The sequence below is a fragment of the Triticum urartu genome, chromosome 4A (assembly GCF_056163025.1).
Source record: "Triticum urartu cultivar PI428250 chromosome 4A, HENAU_Tu73, whole genome shotgun sequence".
NCBI classification, from domain to species: Eukaryota; Viridiplantae; Streptophyta; class Magnoliopsida; order Poales; family Poaceae; genus Triticum; species Triticum urartu.
Window position 1 is genome coordinate 606,315,640 of NC_141876.1, and position 20,250 is coordinate 606,335,889.

General features: G+C 44.9%; 1 protein-coding gene and 1 pseudogene across 3 annotated transcripts; one reads left to right on the forward strand and one right to left on the reverse strand.

The window, feature by feature from the left end:
* Window positions 1-2,309: 2,309 nt before the first annotated feature.
* LOC125554408 (uncharacterized) lies at window positions 2,310-6,393 on the reverse strand (annotated as a pseudogene). The gene is made up of 3 exons (XR_015602309.1): window positions 6,290-6,393; window positions 3,994-4,068; window positions 2,310-3,565 (listed from the first exon to the last, which is right to left on the reverse strand). The product of XR_015602309.1 is annotated as an uncharacterized LOC125554408 (transcript).
* A 5,971-nt stretch (window positions 6,394-12,364) lies between these two features.
* LOC125553181 (uncharacterized) lies at window positions 12,365-16,703 on the forward strand. Of its 2 annotated transcripts, XM_087519212.1 has the most exons (4): window positions 12,365-12,588; window positions 12,750-13,055; window positions 13,957-14,119; window positions 15,027-16,703. In XM_087519212.1, exons 3-4 carry the CDS (start codon window positions 14,056-14,058, stop codon window positions 16,226-16,228), a joined length of 1,266 nt encoding a protein of 421 aa, XP_087375338.1. In that variant the 5' UTR covers window positions 12,365-12,588; window positions 12,750-13,055; window positions 13,957-14,055; the 3' UTR covers window positions 16,229-16,703. The 2 variants fall into 2 exon arrangements, with proteins under 2 accessions (XP_087375338.1, XP_048572923.1); XM_048716966.2 differs by lacking the exon at window positions 12,750-13,055.
* The last annotated feature ends 3,547 nt before the right edge of the window (window positions 16,704-20,250 follow it).

Sequence of the window (20,250 nt, forward strand, 5' to 3'; positions counted from 1 at the left end):
ATCCACAGCAAGATCCTCTCCGTGTAGACCCGACGCGTCCGTTTCCCCCTCCAGGTGCCGGCGTCGGCGCCGTCCGTGACGGGGGCCACACCCCGGAGACGTGTGCCGCCTCTTCCGACATGCCACAACACCACCCCGCATGTAGGAGGGCCCGGTACGACGCTCCGGTGGCATTGCTACCCCCCAGGGCCCCCGTCCCGGCTAACCCTGTAGCATTTGACCACGGGATCTAGCCCTTTGACTTTGCACGGACGGGCTTTGACCAGTGGACCTCTCCACCCAGTTGTGTCAGGTCCGCCCATAGAGACACCCGGGAGCAACATCCGGGCCAGACCCACAACAAGATCCCCTCCGTGTAGACCCGACACGTCCGTTCCCCCCTCCAGGTGCCGGCGGCAGCGCCGTCCGTGAGGGGGGCCACGCCCCGGAGACGCGTGCCGCCTCTTCGGACATTTCACCACACCACCCCACATGTATGAGGGCCCGGTGCGATGCTTCAGTGGCATTGCTACCCCCCAGGCCCCCCTCCCGTCTAACCCTGTAGCGTTGGACCACGGGATCTAGCCCTTTGACTTTGCACGGACGGGCTTTGACCAGTGGACCTTCCCACCCGGTTGTGTTAGGTCAGCCCATAGGAACACTTTGGAGCAACAACCGGGCCAGACCCACAGCAAGATCCCCTCCATGTAGACCCGACGCGCCCGTTTCCCCCCTCTAGGTGCCGGCGGCGGCGCCGTCCGTGAGGGGGGGCACACCCCGGACACGCTCCGGTGGCATTGCTACCCCCCAGGGCCCCCGTCCCGCCTAACCCTGTAGCGTTTTACCACGGGATCTAGCCCTTTGACTTTGCACGGATGGGCTTTGACCAGTGGACCTCTCCACCCGGTTGTGTCGGGTCAGCCCAGAGGGACACCGGGGAGCAACATCTGGGCCAAACCCACAGCTAAATCCACTCCATGTAGACCCGATGCGGTAGTTTCCCCCCTCCAGGTGCCGGCGGCGGCGCCGTCCGTGAGGGGGCCACGCACCGGAGACGCGTGCGGCCTCTTCGGACATGCCACAACACCACCCCACATGTATGAGGCGCGGTACGATGCTCCGGTGGCATTGCTACCCCCCAGGGCCCCCGTCCCGCCTAACCCTGGAGCGGTTGACCACGAGATCTACCCCTTTGACTTCCCACGGACGGGCTTTGATCAGTGGACCTCTCCACCCGGTTGTGTCAGGTCGGCCCAAAGGGACACCGGGGAGCAACATCCGGGCCAGATCCACAGCAAGATCCTCTCCGTGTAGACCCGACGCGTCCGTTTCCCCCTCCAGGTGCCGGCGTCGGCGCCGTCCGTGACGGGGGCCACACCCCGGAGACGTGTGCCGCCTCTTCCGACATGCCACAACACCACCCCGCATGTATGAGGGCCCGGTACGACGCTCCGGTGGCATTGCTACCCCCCAGGGCCCCCGTCCCGGCTAACCCTGTAGCGTTTGACCACGGGATCTAGCCCTTTGACTTTGCACGGACGGGCTTTGACCAGTGGAGCTCTTCACCCGGTTGTGTCAGGTCCGCCCATAGAGACACCCGGGAGCAACATCCGGGCCAAACCCATAGATACATCCACTCCATGTAGACCCGACGCGTCCGTTCCCCTCCTCCAGGTGCCGGCGGCGGCGCCATCCGTGACGGGGCCACACCCCGGAGATGCGTGCCGCCTCTTCGGACATGGCATAACACCATCCGGTTGTGGTAGGTCATCCGATATATATGAACACTTGGAGCAAAGTCCCCTTCGTATAGACCCGATGTGGCTGTTCCCCATTCCAGTTGCCGGCTGGCGGCGGCACCGTTCGTGAGGGGGGTCACACCGCTCTGTACACAACCGAAAAATAATGTATGTATGCTTATTAACACATATTGTATGTAAGTTAGTTAAATAATAATAATAAAGAAAACAGTGAAGAAAAAGAAAAAAAAACTATATGTATGCTTACTATATGCTTATTAACACATACTATATGTATGCTTATTAACACAATCTATATGTATGCTTATTAACACATACTGTATGCTTAATAATAATAATAATAATAATATATGGAAAAAAAGAAAAAAAGAAAAAAACTATGCCGACGGCATAGCTGCGGCCAGGGCAGATGGACAGCGTCGCGGATCGATGACGTGTCAGCTATGCCGACGGCTGCCGACGGCATAGGTCCTGGTCGGCGCGCTCTGGATCGGTGACGTGTCACCCGTATCTATGCCGACGGCCACCCGTCACGGCCATCGGCATAGATTTGACGTCGTTAGCCGGCCGTGATGAGTGTTGTCGGCGGGCCCGCATCTATGCCGACGGCCTATATATGCCGACGACAGCTGTAGGCGTAGTCCGGGATAAGCCGACGGCTGTGATGTGCCGACGGCTGCTGTCGGCGTAGACGGGGATAGCCCGACGGCCAGGATCTAGCTGTCGGCATAGCTCGGATTAGGCCAACGGTGGCCGTCGGCATACATTTGGCTGTCGGCTTAAAGCCGTGTTCCGGTAGTGCAACAAGATCCGATAAAGCACGACGGGCCAGACGGTTCCTTATCTGGGTCTGTGACAGGAGCCTCCATGAGAGACCAAACACAATAGCCGATGCCGCAAATAGTAGGAAACAACTGGTTAACATGCTGGGCGAAGTGTTGCGCATGGCTGTTATCGACACAGCCAAGAATCCAGTGAAGGTGACTCTTGTCAGTTCCAACGAAGCCGTTGTGGACGCTTGGACAGCGCCGGGTGCTTGGTCGGCGAGAAGGGATCTCCGATCGACGGCCATTTGATACGCAAGTTCGACGATTATCAATACTGGAGGTGCGAAGAGCATCAGGGCTGGAGGACCCATGAGCTTAAACATGACAACCATCAACACCGTGAAGGTACCACCAGCCATGATGCTGTCGAGCGTCAGAGTTAAACACACAATCTCTCCCTCTCCCCTTTCCTTGAAGTATAAAGGGGGGATCATCTCGAGGTACATCATGCACACACCAAGAGCGCAAACTATGAAGCTGATGGTGCCCACAAGCCCGACCTTCAGAACCATCTGATTCTCATGACCTTCTAGTGCCAAACCTTCAAGCCCCAGAAAGAGGATTCCAGTGACGCCCGTCAAGAACTCATGTGATTAATCCAGTACCTTGTGCAGATCCGGTGAATACGGGTCACCATTTCCGCCGAGGCAGTACGAGACCGCTCGAACTAGGATGAAGGCTCCACATAGGACGCCCACGGCGATTAAAACTTGTTTGGAGACAACGAGCTGCGCGATGAAGCAGGTGAGGATGAGGAGGCAAGAAGATGAGAGGGTTGCCAGGCTCGCCGTCACCGGGGCAGGCTCGATGTTACCCATGTTTGGGAACCTCTTGGTGAAGCAACACACGAGCAAGGGGCAGATAGCGGTTATTAAAGTGATACCTGCCATGGCAAGCATGGCGAAGAAAGCAGGGCGCCCATACACTTTGAGGTCGACCTTGTCAAGAGACAATGCTAGAAGCACCGGGCATACCATGACCACAGCTCCTTCGGCCAAGCTACGGGAACGGTTCATCAGTTCAACGGCCTAAATAAAATAAATAAATCAGAACATTGAATGGAAACTCGCCATCTAGATTCTTTTTTGAAGAATGATCAATGATTGTGCAATTATGTATGCGTAGAGACTTATAAACATCCAAGGGACAAATTAGCATTCAACTTTATCCTATTGAGAAAGAAGATTTAACTTTATTCAAAAAAGCTTGGAATTTCAAAACTGGAGACTTAATTAAGTTTCATTCATCAGAGAAATTAACATGTAACTTTATCATATTGTAAAAAGACCATTTAACTTCTGCAAAAAAGCTTGGAATTTCAAAACTGGAGACTTGATTAAGTTTCACTCAACCGGAATAGCGGGGAAGGAAAAAGTGTATGCCGCCTGTTCAACGGATATATATATAGAGAGAGCTAGGCTGCTTACCATCTGAACGAAAACCGAGAATCGACCAGAGATAACTTGGTGAAGTTTGGGTTCGCAAGCAGCTTGCTTAAGTTCCTGTAGAAGCAGATCACGTTTCATTTTGTCAAACTCCATTATAATTGATCATCGTTTTTATGGACAAAAGGCGAAAATCATAAAAGAAATAATAAAAGGACGAACGAGAAGAGGAGGCCAAGATAAACGTACGAAGCTCTTAACCTTTGCTTGACGATGGTGAACGGAGCTTATCTGGCCCTTGTCTTCGCTGAAGGCGGAATGGAGCTATATATGAACCTGCCCGCCGGTAGCAGGCTTGAACACAGGTGCATTCTTAAGCGAAATACCAAAGCAAATCACGCGGAAACAACACTGCCAGTTAGGAGATGTGAAGCTTCGAATGGGGTCAATATAATGATTAGCAACAAAGTTGACATGCATGTAGAGCGCACTGAGATACCCTACCTAGGAGTCGGTAGAGAAGAGCCATCAAAACCAGATTTGTCATTTTATTTTTGCTTAGCCAGGATTCTAATCTTATCAGGGCATAACAATACGGTATCACTTAATGATAGGCAACATATCGGCCAGCAAGGAAGCGTTCGTTGGCGACTTCATTAATCCCATATGCTCCACGACTCTAGTACTCCAATAAACCCTTTGTGTGTTGCACACATGTGAATAAAGTACATGACAGTCTTGTTCATCTACAAGAGATGGAGACAACATGCATACAATCTTTTTTTGGACTTGCCGTGAAATATTTATTAAGATTTAGGCCTCCGGTGATGTGCTGCCAAGAGTAACTTGGGACATCTTGACTGAACGTTCATTTTATTTTAAAAATAATAATTAAATTATGGCATTTTTTTAAGCTAGCGTCGATGTAGCGAGAGCAAATTATAGTGTATTATTTTTCTCTTCTGAATGTGACATTTCATCAAGATTTTCCAGTGATAGTATTAACATTGCTACAAAAATGCACCATTCCCATTTATTTTTTGGACAACGAACACTGGGATGCCACGTCATTGTGTTGAGTACTTATCCATTGATTTAGGTCTTCTGTCAAGGTTACCGTGAAGTTGGACCAGTTAGTCATATGCCACATTGGTAAGAGGAGGCCAAGAAACTTAGTGCTCGATGACAGCAGCGATAGACAACTAGAGGAGGAGGTCGAGGGTAAGAATGCTGAAAGAAAATTTTATGCATGCTCGTCTCTTTTGGTATGAAAAAAGCAGTCAAATCTATCAGTAAATGATAACGTTCAAATTTTAAGCATGGCAACCCGAGCGTTTTTATGGCAATTTTAGTTGACACGAGGTGGCAAGTTTAGTTGGTAAACATGATAATTTTCTAACAAAAAACAAACTGAGACAAAATTGCCATGTTGACCAAGTGAACTTGCCACCTTGAGTCAACTAAACTTGTCATGAAAAATGTTTGGGTTGCCATGCTTAAAATCTGAACTTTCGGGATTTACTAAGTTCCAATCTATTAACCAAACTAGTAGTACAAACACCATTGATTAATACATAAATTATTAAAGGTCCCTGGTAGAACACCATTATCTTCCTCTCGCAAGACTGCATTCCAACCGATAACCGGAGCTGTGATGCCATTATTGATGGCATGCATGACGTAGTCAAGGCCGTAGACCTTCTAGACCATGGCCCTGGAGGAAAAGCCGCGGCCACCTGAAGATTCGCATATCCAAGACTCAAACCTACAAAACTTCTCAGAGGCCAAGTCCTTCTAGACCATGGCTCTGGAGGAAAAGACGCGAACACTTGAAGAGTCGCATATCCAAGACTCAAAGCTAAAAAACTTCTCAAAGGCACTCTCTGGAACCGGAGGATGTACTGATGTGATAGAGACAAGGCTAGAGGACCAGAATACAAAGGGATGCTAACTACCTCTGCCTCACAAACAAACCTTGTAGAATCATACCTCACCAGCCAGTGCTACCGCCACCATCGATTTGCCACGAGACTCAATGCAACCTTATTCACCACTAAGACACTAACCCTGACCTATCTAGCAGGAGCCGACTCGGAGGGCCTCAGGATTCTTCAACACTCACATCACCAAGGAGGCAGACATAGGAGAGGGGAACCCTCGGTCTCGACACCATGTTACATAGTGTGGAATGACGCCTCGCACTATTGGGAAAGGGCTTATTGGTGAACCCCCATTACTGGCGGGCAGGACTAGGTGCACGCCACTGATATAAAGCAAAACTGCCAGTGGTATTCGAGTTACTAGTGGCGGGCAAGCTTTTGCGCCCACCACTACTAACTGATTAACAATAGCGGGTGGCCAGTGACGGGAGGTCAGCAGCGGGCTTGCTTGGGACCATAGCCCACCACTGATGGCCATCTTGCACCCGCCACTGCTAGCCATTTCTGCAGTAGTGTCTCCACTGGGAAGAAGGTATGCAACAGTCAGACTTTCAGTAACATCTATGTGCCAGAGGATAAACCCAGAGAAACTGGAACTAAGAAGGGCTGTAGGATAATCCCAACTCCATCCATACAGAGGAGCAGGTGATTGCCTGTATCTGTGTTGGTATTTCGCCGAAGAGGAGAGGATGATGCAGCATGACAAAGATAAGTATTTCCGTCAGTTATAAAACCAAGGTTATCAATCCAGTAGGAGAACCAAGCAACACTATGTAAACAACACCTGCACACAAACAACAAATACTTACAACCCAACGCGTAAGAGGGGTTGTCAATCCCTCCTTGATATTGAGATAGACAAAATTGTATGAGATTTGATAAATAGATCTAGCAAAAACACAAAATAAAATAAATAAAGAAAAAGTGCAGCAAGGTATTTTTGGGTTTTAATATGATAGGAAATAGATCCAGGGGTCGTAGATTTCACTAGAAGCTTTTCACGAAAAAATAGCATACGGTGGGTAAACAAACTACTGTTGGGCAATTGACAGAAGAGCAAATAATTATGACGATATCCAAGCCAATGCTCATGTATATAGGCATCACGTCTAAGATTAGTAGACCGACTCCTTCCTGCATCTACTACTATTACTATACACATCGACCGCTATCCAACATGCATCTAGTGTATTAAGTTCATGGAAAAGCGGAGTAATGCAATAAGAACGATGACATGATGTCGGCAAGATCTATTCATGTAGGAATAGACCCCATCTTTTTATCCTTAATGAAAACGATACATGCGTGTTATGTCTCCTTATGTCACTGAGATTGAGCACCACAAGATCCAATCCATCACAAAGCACCTCTTTCCATGGCAAGAAAAATCAATCTAGTTGGTCAAACAAAACCAAAGTTCCAGAGAAGAAATACGAGGCTATAACAATCATGCATAAAAGAAGTTCAGCAAAGACTCAAATAATATTCATGGATAGATCTGATCATAAACTCACAATTCACCGGATCCCAACAAAGACACCGCAAAAAGTCACTACATCAAATAGATCTCCAAGAACATTGAGGAGAACATTGTATTGAGGATCAAAAAGAGAGAAGAAGCCATCTAGCTACTACCTACGGACCCGTAGGTCTGTGGTAAACTACTCACATCATCCCGGAGGGGGGGGGGCGAGGGTGATATCGTTGACCCCTCCGGCAGAGTGCCAGAAGAGGCCTCTAGATTGGATCTCATGGTTCTGGAACTTGCGGTGACTGGAATTTTGTTTCGTCGACTCCCCTAGGGTTTTGGGGATTTAGAGTATTTATAGAGGTGGATGGCGGTGGAGAAGCTTCCCGTGGGCTCCACTACCCATCAGTGCGCGCCTGGGCCTTCTGGCATGCCCTGGTGCCTAGTGGGCCCCACGGGCCTCCTCCCGTGCACTTCTTTGACTCCCTGGGTGTCTTCTGTCCAGAAAAAAATCTCCAAAAAGTTTCGTGTCATTTGGACTTTATTTGTTATTGATATTCTGCAAAGTAAAAAACAAGCAGAAAACAACAACTGACACTGGGCACTATGTCAATAGGTTAGTCCCAAAAAATGATAATTGTTGATAGTAAATGAATATAAAACATCCAAGATTGATAATATAATAGCATAGAACAAACAAAAATTATAGATACATTGAAGACGTATTAGCAGGACACAAACGGATAAATCTCACAAGTTCCCCTAAAAAGTTGTATTTGGCTAAGATTCATCGAATGAAAGTGGAACTAGAGAACAAAAACAAACCGCAACACCATCCCCTTCACAGGGCGCCACCGTCATGGACAAATGCTCGAGGACTCTACAAGAACGGACCCGACATACATACTTGGCATTCCCTTGCCCTCTTATTTTCATAGCAAGTCACGGAGGGCAAGTGAACCCGCAGCGGGCCGGTGGACCAAGGGGAATTTTTTTCCGGCTCTTGTCTTGTAAACCATAGAAAAATGATTTTTTGGAGTCCCCAACGTTTTATGATTTGGGGTACCTGCTCATCCCTTGGGCTCAAACCAAGCATGGAAATATCATCCCACACATTTTTCCAAGCGCAAGCATGGCCAACGACTTTTCTGTTTGGCATTTATAAAATATATTTTAATGTGCTTTGTTTGTCACATATAAATGATTATAATCATGTAGGACAACTCATATATCTAAACATTGGGGGGGGGGGGGGGGAGATGACTACATATCTACTACCATAAAAAAGTATTTTGGGAGGGGGGGGGGGGGGGGTAGAGTACTCACAACTCATTGAGAAGCAATTTGACATTGATGATGATGAAGATATGCGGCAAATTTTCCCTCAAGCGAAGTACCGGTTGACAGTGATGATGACGAAGATATGTGGCAAATTTTCCCTCAAGCGACATACCGGAGAAGCAATCTAGAAGTGTTCCGCCCGGATCACAAATATCTCTATGTGGGGGCGGCAAAAAAAATTTCTGAAACTTGTGGGCAAATTGAATACATAGGTATATACAATGTTTGCGGTCAAAGGACATAAGTGGTGGTGCTTCACGGGTCCAACCCGCCTCCAGCATTAAGACGTCTGGGATGGGCAAGGGCCTACAATCCCTCATTTTGTAGGCCTTTGTGATCCGAGGAAATGTTGTCCTATGGTTTTTCCAAGTTTTTTATGAGCTCAACAAATTTCCCGAAATCGCAGCACCTCAAAAAGGAAAATGTACCTTCTTGCGTTTTATTGTTATGCTAGGCTACTTTAAAAAAACTTAGGAATTAAACATAAAAAGGAAGCAGTACATTTTAGATGTATTCACTCCACCGTCACACGTTCAACTTCTATGTGGTATGCGCCACGCCACCTCCCTAGACGCAAGAACAACATCGTTCACGCACGGTTTTTGTTATATTGTTGGGTTCTTCCTCATCGCGTTTAGTGCTGCCAAAGAACGCCTCATGCTTGGGCTCGAGCAAACAAACACCCGTTTTGCTCTATTGAGGGCAACCCGCATGGGGGACACGCAACCCAGAGTCAGCACAATTTTGCATTGCACATGCATTCACGATGGAACGACTTATGCCAACGGTTGATAAGTATATTAAATTTGTTTCAGGTTTTTCGGCGATGCATGTTCAGTAAGAGTAGATGTTTTTTTCGACTATAAGGCGCCTATGATGACTACGTCAATCTCAAGATGATATGTCGGTTCAATCTCTCTCAGGTGCTCATCAGAGTGGGGTGTGTGGGCATTCATAAGAATACGTGTATGCCGCAGCTACCGAGGCCAACTTGCTACGATCGTTCGTAATAAATCAAAACAAAGATATAATACTCTTTCTTTACAACTTCAGGTGAGTGTTACTGTCTTGTGCGTATTCGGTTTCCCTTATATATTAGTCAAGGTTATAGTAATGTAATTGATGAGTTATGCATGTGTGTGCAGTTTCCACTATATTCTCCTAGAGATTAAGCTTGAGCAGGGAGTAGTAACCGTCTTAGACTCTAAACGAAAAGATCCCCAGGACTATGCAGACATGACTCAAATACTCCAGAAGTAAGTTAAATCGATCATTATCCACCATATCAGCAACTTTGTTCATTTCCTGATATCAAGTAATTGTTTTCTTTGTCCGGCAGGGTTTGGAGAAAATTCACCAAAACAGTTTCGGGACTGCCGAAGGAGCTGGAATTTAGACACTCGAAAGTAAGTACTATAGTAGCATGTTCCGCGCATCTCCTAGTGATTCAAGCGCTAGTTTCATCAATACCATTTAGCATTCTTGCTTATCATGATCAGTTTGATTGACCTCTATTTCTTGTAAAGTGGTTGTGGCAGGAACAAGGGAATGATTTCTGTGGATACTACATCTGCGAGTCCATCCGCCACACGACCTGTGAGCGGGGCGGGTACTCTAACGAACAATATGAAGTACGTAAATAACAACATTCACAATTTTATTTTATTACCATCATTTGTGTTGAGTTTCATTCATTCATATATATATGTATTGACCCCCTTCTTCAAATTAGATGTTTCAGAAGCGGGATGAACTCCTAGCACCAGCTCGCATGCGAGCAATTCAAGAGGAATTGGCGGCATTCTTTCTTGACCACGTGATCCCTGAAGACGGAGAATTCTATGTGGACCCTGAGTCCGTATGATTATATTTGTAAGAGATAATTATTGTATATATGTAGCCGGTAGTGTCAGATAGATATACGAGAACTTGTTGTTCGACCAATCTCTCGGAGAAGGAGAGGTGGTCGATATCACTTCTCTCTGTATGCATATATGTTCATGACGATCTTCTGTTTCCTTCGTTTGCTTACTAGCTAGCCAGCGTGTCTAGTCCTCTCTATACGTATGTATAGTACGTAGCGTCGACCAAGCACGGACATAAGAGAGGACACTTCTCTCTATTAATTATAGCTAGCTAACACAATATATGAAACACCTAAATTAACCCCCCAAAACCCCCAACCCCCCCCCCCTTAAAAAAAACAAAAACCCCAGCCACAGAAATGCTGACGCGTGGATGCCTATTGGTCCCGGTTGGTGCCACCAACCGGGACCAAAGGGTCTCCTAACTGGGCTCTATGCACTGCCCACGTGGAGGGCCTTTAGTCCCGGTTCTGGATTGAACCGGGACTAAAGGGGGGGGGGAGGTATTAGTACCGACACTTTAGTCCCGGTTCCGGAACTGGCACTAAAGGCCCTTACGAACCGGGACTATAGGCCCTTTTTCTACCAGTGTGTATGCGTGTTTATATGAGCGCTTGCGTTTGTAATGTGTTAAAAAAGATAACTATATTAAATTGATACTATAGTAGATTATCTAGTTGTATTATATATATGGCGAAGTCAAATTACTCAGCCCCACCATGATCTATTATTAAACCCCGGTTGTACATATCGATATTTTAGGAAGTACCGGCCGCCGATGGTTTGAGACAGCAATTGTTCAAGAAAAGAAAATGGGCATGTGTTAGTTATTGGCACTTGCATGCAGTTGGAACGGCGTACGACTCCTTCCTGGCTCCTAGCTACTCCCTCCGTGCCATAATGTAATACATTTCTTGACACTACACGCTAGTATATTTAAGTTGCATAATGTAGAGCTTCCTGCCGTTGGACCTCACCTCGGCCATGGCTAAAAATGGGTTTTATAACAACTTCGTTTATTCCCGCCCAACGAACAAGGAATTCTAGCCCACGTGACGGAGGTGGCTTGCACGCTATTTCCGCCGGTTTCCTTGTCTTGGGTAGAAGATTGCCCGAGCATATACGTGCCCCCAACGAGGCGTTGACGAGAGCCTTTAGTTAATGGGGTGGCGACATGGACGGTTTGGGAAAAAACGGTGGCGATTGGCTCTACATTCTGACTTTCAATGTGGATTAGTCATTATTGGTTAACGTGCCAGTCAGTTGCTGCCGCCTCCTATCTCCTGACCCCGAATATATTTTCTTAGGAAAACAGGGGCAGCGCCCCTTGGCGCCATAGCAAACAACCATAATGACATTCTGACTCTCAATATTTTTTCCGCATCCGAATTAATCATAACTTATATGTACGTATAGATTTCTTGTGGTTGAAAACTGCTTGTACGTGTGTTCATAGAGGTGGGTGTGCGCGCATCTTGTGAGTTTCTACGTATGTACTGTTTTTTTAAGTAGTTATTCTAGCTCTGAATATATATAATTTATATTCGATATGAATTCAGTGATACGATTTTTGCTCCCGCCGCAGTCGGTTTTGTTGGTTAAATTTACGGTCAAACTTGGATCTCGGAAAGCACGGACGCACTACATTATGGAATGTAGGGGGTATCAACTTTTATAAAGATTAACTATGTTATAGAGAGAAAACAATATAAAAATTTACAATAACACTCCAATAAAATATGAAACCCCGAAATCGTCCTCGGACCACTCTTGTTATATATGGACCTAGCTAGCAAACTTGCTTCGTCTTCCATCCTCTCATAATCTGCACGCCAATTCATCGATCGGTTCGACCGTTCAGCCTCCTTCAGAAGAAAACCATCTATACAAGCGCAGGAGCCGGCCATCGGGGCTGAGATCAACGGATAGTCTAGGGGTGGAGTTTCTCAAGCCCCTACATCTATATAAGCAAGCATATCCATCATTCTGTAGCGCGCAAGAGCATCGTCGATGTGATATATAGGTACGTGAGGTCTGGCTATGTACTCACTATGTTATTTGTTCGTGAGCCCTCTTCCCTTGTACAGAGGGTGTGTTCTTACTTCTTACTCCTTCATTCGTTTCATTCTAGCTAGCTGGCTATGTATTACCTCTAGCCTTTTCTTCTCATTCATGCATATGCAGTTGTGACACAATAAAAGAAAACCCAGACCAGAGGTAGTCGACATGATGATGGTCATTGGCAAACATCAGGACGGGTCTCAAGCAAGAGATTCAAAATTTCAGGACGTTCATATGAGGTCGTCGGATGTTCATAGAAGGCTCTCAGTAAAATTGCTGTTGGTATATTCAGGTCATTCATGGCTCTCGTTGAGAGTCGTCTAAGATATATCACATGCTCTCATTGCGAGTTTTCTGTGGCTCATCAAAGACGGCCGGGGACCCACCAGTATAGATGTACTCATGACAAATGGGTTGCAGGTTAAATAGGTGATTTTAGTTGGTTCAGGTGTTACTACAAAGCAATTCATGTAGAACCGTCTATGATCTAGAGCATATTTTTTTCAAGCTTGGAAAAGTTCTGAAAACTTTATACAGGCAAAAAAAATTAAGAAATTTGTTAAAAAAGCATCACAAGTGATAAGTACTGTAACTAAACTATCTAGAAATCAAAATAAAAACTAAACCATCCACTTTGTTGTTTTTGCACGACACAAAATTGCTTGTTCTTTTATCATTTTGGATGAAAGTTTTATTAGGTAGCTTAGTATAAGACTGTTAAGAGGTTTACTAAGCATGAAAATATTAGTTATTATTTTCAGAAAATATTGAATTTTCATCTGTGATGCACTAGAGGTCATATCTGTTATACGAAGGCTTTTTTATCTTAAATTTGGAATGATAGAAATTTTTGACAAAAGTGATTTTATTGGATCAAAATGGATCGTCAGGAGGATACAAAGCACAATGAGCACATCTGGTCTTTGCATAGCTAGGATGCAGACCGCCAACACCAACGCACACACAAGAACACGCTGTGTGGGGACTTTACGGTCCCCATGTAAGTAAGTCCAAAACTTAGTTTCATGAACTTCAACTAAGTTTTGGATTTATTGAAATTTAAAAATCAAGATTCTCAATGTTTGAAATTTCTCTCCATTTCTTGCATGGGGACTAAACATGCACCCCGAGGCAGCAAATAGCAAAGTCATATATGACCAAATTAAAGCTATGCATATGCGAGTAAAAAAACCAAAGAAATCGGATCCACAATGACCAAACTACAACAATGACTACTCACATGCATGGATCATGTAGGAATCTTTTGCTCGATCGACGATGTGATTAATGCAGGGCTATCAATGATGAGTTTGCTACCATTGCATTGCAGTGCCAAGTTAGATCGACTACATAGCCGCACCAAGTTGGCCCATCCATTGGCCAGCGGGCTGCGAAAACCTCTTCACACAAAGTCGATAATAATCAACCAATGGGGCGCCAGCAGGCAGTCAAGTCACGCGATGTACACCCTCTAGTGCCACCAGGATTTATCGGTAAGTCTATTGCGACTTTCTTCGACGTTCAAATTGTTAACACTTGCGACATTTATGTATATATATCTATATGTAGGCATGTATTTTCATTTTTGTAGAAAAAGAAAAACAAGCTAGATAGAGAGGGCCACAGAGCCCTTGCTCAACCTACAACCCACAAGAGCTGGACTGGGAGGTTGGAACGACCACCAATATGTTAATCAACCATATGTAAAGTTTGATCAAATTACTAATACGTTTTTGTGTGTGTTGTTCTTCCTTGCTGTTATGCTTTCATTCATTGAGTTTGACCTATATATCAGTCTAATCCATATTATTTCCAAGATATTCTCCAAGCAAATATGGTGGTGTGGATAGTTGTCTCCGCGAGTCAAATTGTTTTCATCCGGAAGCGATGCATCCATCATTATTTCCTTCGGGTTCAGGACTTAATCGAGGATTTGCACAAAAAGTTGCAAACGAGTCTTTTCCTCATAGTAGACATATCCAAGGCCTTCGACCCAGTGAACCGATGCTACCTACTCTATGTGTTGCAGACCCTAGGGTTTGGCCAGAAATTGCAAGGTTGGACCTCCATGTCGTTGTCCCTCCGACGTGCTCCTCAACAGAGAGGCAGCTCCCACCACCCAACCCACCCCACCCCGACCCCTCCAGCAGAGACCCACTGTATAATTCATACAAAAATATATTTCTAATCCAGCGAGAATTCACGTAAATATTCAGGGTGGCATGCCGTGAATTTTCTATATATGTACTGCATTATCGTAAATGGGGTGTTTTTATTAAAAACAGGCACAAGAATAATTTATTTGATACACAGACAGATAATAGTAATTCTACAACTTAATTTGTATATACATTTATATTTTGATATATATGATCTGATCATCTTATTTTTTTATTTCAGAAAATCTTGGGGTATCGGATGGAATATGCCTCATAGCTGTGACGTGCACACTGGCCAGCTGTCTAGTCAATTTCCAAGTGTCTCAATTAAGCGATGATGGTTTTACCAACAAAGAATATAGTGAGTTGGTAACTGGCACAGTGGAGGTTGCCATCTCCGTCCCATATATAGTTGTGAAATCGCACGAGTGCTTGTCCAATCTGCGGGTGCGGAAGTCATGGATCACATGCCGTCCTAATGTCTGGATTTTCAGAGACGCAGTCATTCTTGTGCTCATAGCTTACGTGATATTAGTGGACATCAGCTTGAGCTTCGTCTGGCTCGCCATCTTTCCAGTCATAGCTCTTGTTTTCATACGAGCGTTGCACCTCAAGTTCAATCGGCGTACTGGGGGCAGCAGTCGTAAAGTTAATCCAGGATCTTCTAACGCCGCTGAGACTAAAATGAAAACTATGGAGGTTGGGATCATTGTGATGATGACGCTGGGGGCGCTACTGCTTATGGACCAGCTTCCAGACCATGCAGCTGCCCAGTTCACCATCTCACAGTTCCTCCTGTTCCTAAGCTGCACGGTGGCGGCATTGACGCGCATGGTGATGAAGCTGCCCGCTGGCGCCTCACCGGGCATAGCACTGGCGACGGAGATGCTCCACAAGACCTTGCTTCTCCTCCTGCTGGCGACGGCGCACATCGCGGCCGCAGAGTGGCTGGGCGAGGATGTTGTTCTGCTATGCTTGCCGGAGGTCATCCCTGTGCTTCTCTGGTTCAGCCTCCATCTCGACCGTAAACCAGGAAGCAGCTCCATCATCAGCGTTGACAAGTTGAAACCACACAGAAATTGGCTCATCTTCCTCGGTGCAATGGTGGTAGCTCCTCCTTTTGCTTACCTGGCCAACTCCATGGATGAAGTTGGGCTCTCCGGCTGGTCTACGACATTCCAGGTGTCATGTGGCGTCTCAGGGATTCTGAGCTACTACCTTGTGTTCATGCTAAGTCACTGGCCGAAGAAACAAGTAGCAGCTGCTGGCAAGGATGGTGGGGCTTCCGGTATGCTCAAATTATGGGCATACGCTTTACTCATAGCGGCGGCTGCGTCCCTGCTGCTCAGGTGTCTGGTTTCTGCCCGGCTTGGTCTGCAACTACCACTGCATGCAACGGTTATATATGTTAGTAATGCTTTGGGTTTTAACTACTCAAATTAGTATAATGATCTTGTTGTGTACCATATCCAGTGTTGTGTAGTGTTTGTAAAATACACGCGGTGCTGTATGTGTGTGTACACTGTACATACATGCATACATAATTACATATACGGCGGCATGTATGTGTGTCAGTTTGCATGTTAATACTGGAGTCTTGGGTGCACACGCATCAATTAGCTAGTTAGTTAGTTCTGAAGGAACAAGCAATTTAGCTAACTACTAGCTAGTGCATGTAGTCTGTACTGTACTAGTGTTGCATGTTTGCTTGCTAGCACCACCTAGTACTTGTACATGTTGCATGTGCGCGAGTAGTATAGTTGGAAAGAGGGGGAGAAAGAGAGATAGTTATACCTACCTGGATTGCTAAGCTAGTTATGTATGCATCTTATGATATTTGAAGACTGTATATACAATTAATCGACAGTTTGTAACTTATTATAGCAAGAAGAAAACACACTATCCTTGCCTCCTTTAATTGCTTTTTTAAGCATTGACCGTAGAACAATTGTTCTATGGTATTTTCATATATTAAAAACAGGATAATATTTACAAAGGTAGCAAAAAAGAAAATTACAGGTTTGACCAATTCCTTTCTTTGGAAACATCAAAAACTGCCGGAACTGGAAGTGCTAAACTCGAAGATGGACCTCAATCCAACTATAGATAATTGGAATGTAACTTGTCTTACTCTATGGCTCATGATCCAGAGATCCTATTTCAACAAAAGCTTCCATTGAGAAGGTTGGGTCTGATATTAGAAAAATCAGATTGTTCCTCTGCATCCAAGTATTCCAGCAGTTCATAATTAAAATTTCAATAGCTATTTCTGGAGGCAAAGCAGTAGCGGCAAGTTGAACATCAGTGATAACAGGAGTACTTCGTCTTCTGTTGGCTATAAATGGAATCCCAGCAGAGGAGGGCAAAGGTGCAATCCCAAAATAGATGCATAGTTTTCTCTTCATTGTGAGTGTTGCACAGAACACATGATTAGGAAGGGAGCTATCCGCTGAAGTAGATTTCTGGTGTTCAATATATTATGAAGCAAAATCCAAAAGAATCTTTTGTATCTCAGAATGGGTCTACTCTTCCATAACTTCCTAAAAACAACGTGTGCTGGAACTCCAGCTCTCAAGGTTCAACCAATTCCATTCTTTGGAAGCATAAAAAACTGCAGGAAATAGAAGTGCTAAACGAGAAGATGGACCTCAATCCAACATTCGATAATTCGAAAGTAACTTGTATTACTCTATGACTCATGATCTTGAGATCCTGTTTCAGCAAAAGCTTCCATGTGAGAAGGTTGCGTAAGCTATTATGAAAAAACAGATTGTTCCCCTGCATCCAAATATTCCAGTCGCCCATAACTAAAATGTCATAGCAATTTTTGGCGGTAATCAGTAGCAGCAAATTGAACGTCAGCAGTAACATAAGTACTTCTTCTTCTATTCGTGATAATGGAATCCTAGCATAGGAGGGCAAAGGTGCAATCCCAAACTAGATGCATAGTTGTTTCTTCATTGTGAGTGTTGCACAAAACAGAAGACTAAGAAGGAAACCAAAAGGATTTCCCTTGAAGCAGATTTCTTGTGTTCAATCTATCATGACGTAAAAGCGGGAAGAATATTTTGTATCTCAGAATGGGTGCACTCTTCCACAACTTCCTAATAACAACATGTGCCGGAACTCCAAGGTTGTATACATTTTAATCTATATCTATACCAATATAAAAAGACCCAAAGGGGCAGATCCAATTAATCTCGGTCATCAAATCATGTTAATCCAACGACCTAGACTGCTTCAATGTCGAGCGCTCAACACGTTTAGTGTGCAGTTAATTTCATGCCAAATATAGTGCTAATCACATAATAACACGCAAATAATATCCTACTTAATATCCGCATGCACTTAATATACTTCCAAATTAACGTGCATTGCACGTACACATTGACTAGTAGGACTAAAAGACTGAGAATTCCAAGAGTAACTCGTTTAGTGTCCCTCCGAAAGATGGTTGTGCTGCACAAGGTCTTGTAAGAGCTGAAATTGTTGATGAGCTTGAATTGAAAGGGGTATGTGAAAGAGATTTTTCAGACTAGGGGAGCTGAGAGCCTGCTAGACTATTTTCTCACTGATAGCAATGGAGTACAACTTGGGAAATTTATTTGTGAGTGCAGTATCGTCCCACTTGTCAACCAGAACAAAACGGTGTTATCCTTGCCCAACATGATTGGAAGCAATATATTTCAAAGCAGGCATTAACTTCAGGATGCTCTTCCACCAGAAAAGCCAACCACTCTGTCACTAGGTGGTCCAGTAGAGTAGTAAGTCTCCCAAATAAGACGAGCTCTAGCTGATTAAAGAACTTATGCAAAAGCTTAATCAAGAGGTTTATTCTAGTTAGCAATATCCAACACCACAAGACTACCAAGGTCTTTAGCTAGAAAAAATTTGTCCCAAGCACTCAAGGTACACCGTCTATGTTCCATGCCATACTTTAATTCTCTAGAAGCAATGCCTCAAGTATTTGTTGATCTACTCAACTTCAGTCTTGGGGAGCTCCAAGGAACACATGAAGAAGGTTGGAAGACTAATGACAATAATTTATCTAACTAAAGCTTCTCTCCATAGGGAAAACAAGTTTGAGTAGCCGGATAGCCTTTTCTCACTTCTTTGCATGCAACGGGCATAATCCTTGACTTAAGGTTTAGAAAGGTAGAGAGGATCCCTAAATATGTGGATGGCAAACTCCCCTGAACACAACCCAAAATAGAGGTGTGATGCTGCATGTTCCACTCTCGTACATTGATTGGGACTATCAAAGATTTTCTATAATTAAATCTTAGACCAATATAGGCAGCAAAGTGTGTAAGCAAATTCTTAGAGTATTGGAGTTGAACTAGGCATGCAGGCAGGACAAGAATGGTGGCATCGGCATACCCGAGTGATTGGGAAATCAGGGGAAGCAACACTATCAGAAGGAGTTCTGACTAGTTCATTTTCCATAGCATCACTCAAATTTGTGGGTAGCACCAAAATGAGAGGACAAACGGTATCTCATTGCCCTACACCCTTTTGCATCGGAATTTTTGCATGTGATACCATTTAGAAGAACTAAAGAAAACCCATAGGGGTAGATCCTGCTCTTAGACCTATCTTGTTATCGATCAATGTTCGACACTACATTGGACCTGGGCAAGAAAGGGTTGTTGCTTATGTTTTCCTTTTTCTATTTAAAAGGGGTTATTGGTTATGTGGTGAGAACTAGATGGTTGAGCATCTCTTGTTACCATGCCCCCATCGCGTTTTTAATTTGATGGGGTAATCAAGATGGGAAACTTTTATTTTAGCAATAAACCGTATTTCATATTATCTAATGATGAGTCCACCTCAATACATATAGCTCGGGTTAGGGCATCTCAAACACGGGCCCTCATTTCATCCCTATTTGTCTAGGGGACACTTTTTGTAATCCAACACTTTGCTGCATTTGTCTGCGAACATGTCCGGATTTACGAAGTCCCCCAATCCGACCTCAAATTGAGGGAAGTAGGGGAGTCAGACACCACCAACTCAGCATTGGATTTCTCTAACGCCTAGCCATGGACACGGGTAGATGAGAAGGGAGGATGAATGGAAGTTTTTCAAGCTCGGGAGTGAAGGGTGCTTAAGCGCAGGAGCTCGAGAAGGAAGGCTATGGTCAGAAGGAATGGGAGAGTAAAGTTGGCCCCTCCTCACCCTTAGCCTTTTTATGGGCAGAGTTAAATGCCAAGTGATGGTAGGGTAATCTGTGTGGCAGTAATTTGTGCACTGTCCCATGTGAAGTGCGATAATCATGCGTGGGAATCGAGGGGACAATTGATTAAATGATAGTATCGAGGCGCACGACCTCTTATGATAAGGCATGGTGATAGTGGGACCCCAACACACTCACGCATGTCGTGTTGACTGATGAGTCAGAGGTGCTCTGCGGCCACGTGGTTTGATAGATTAGAACGGTCTGTGATGTCAGAGATAGGCTAGGT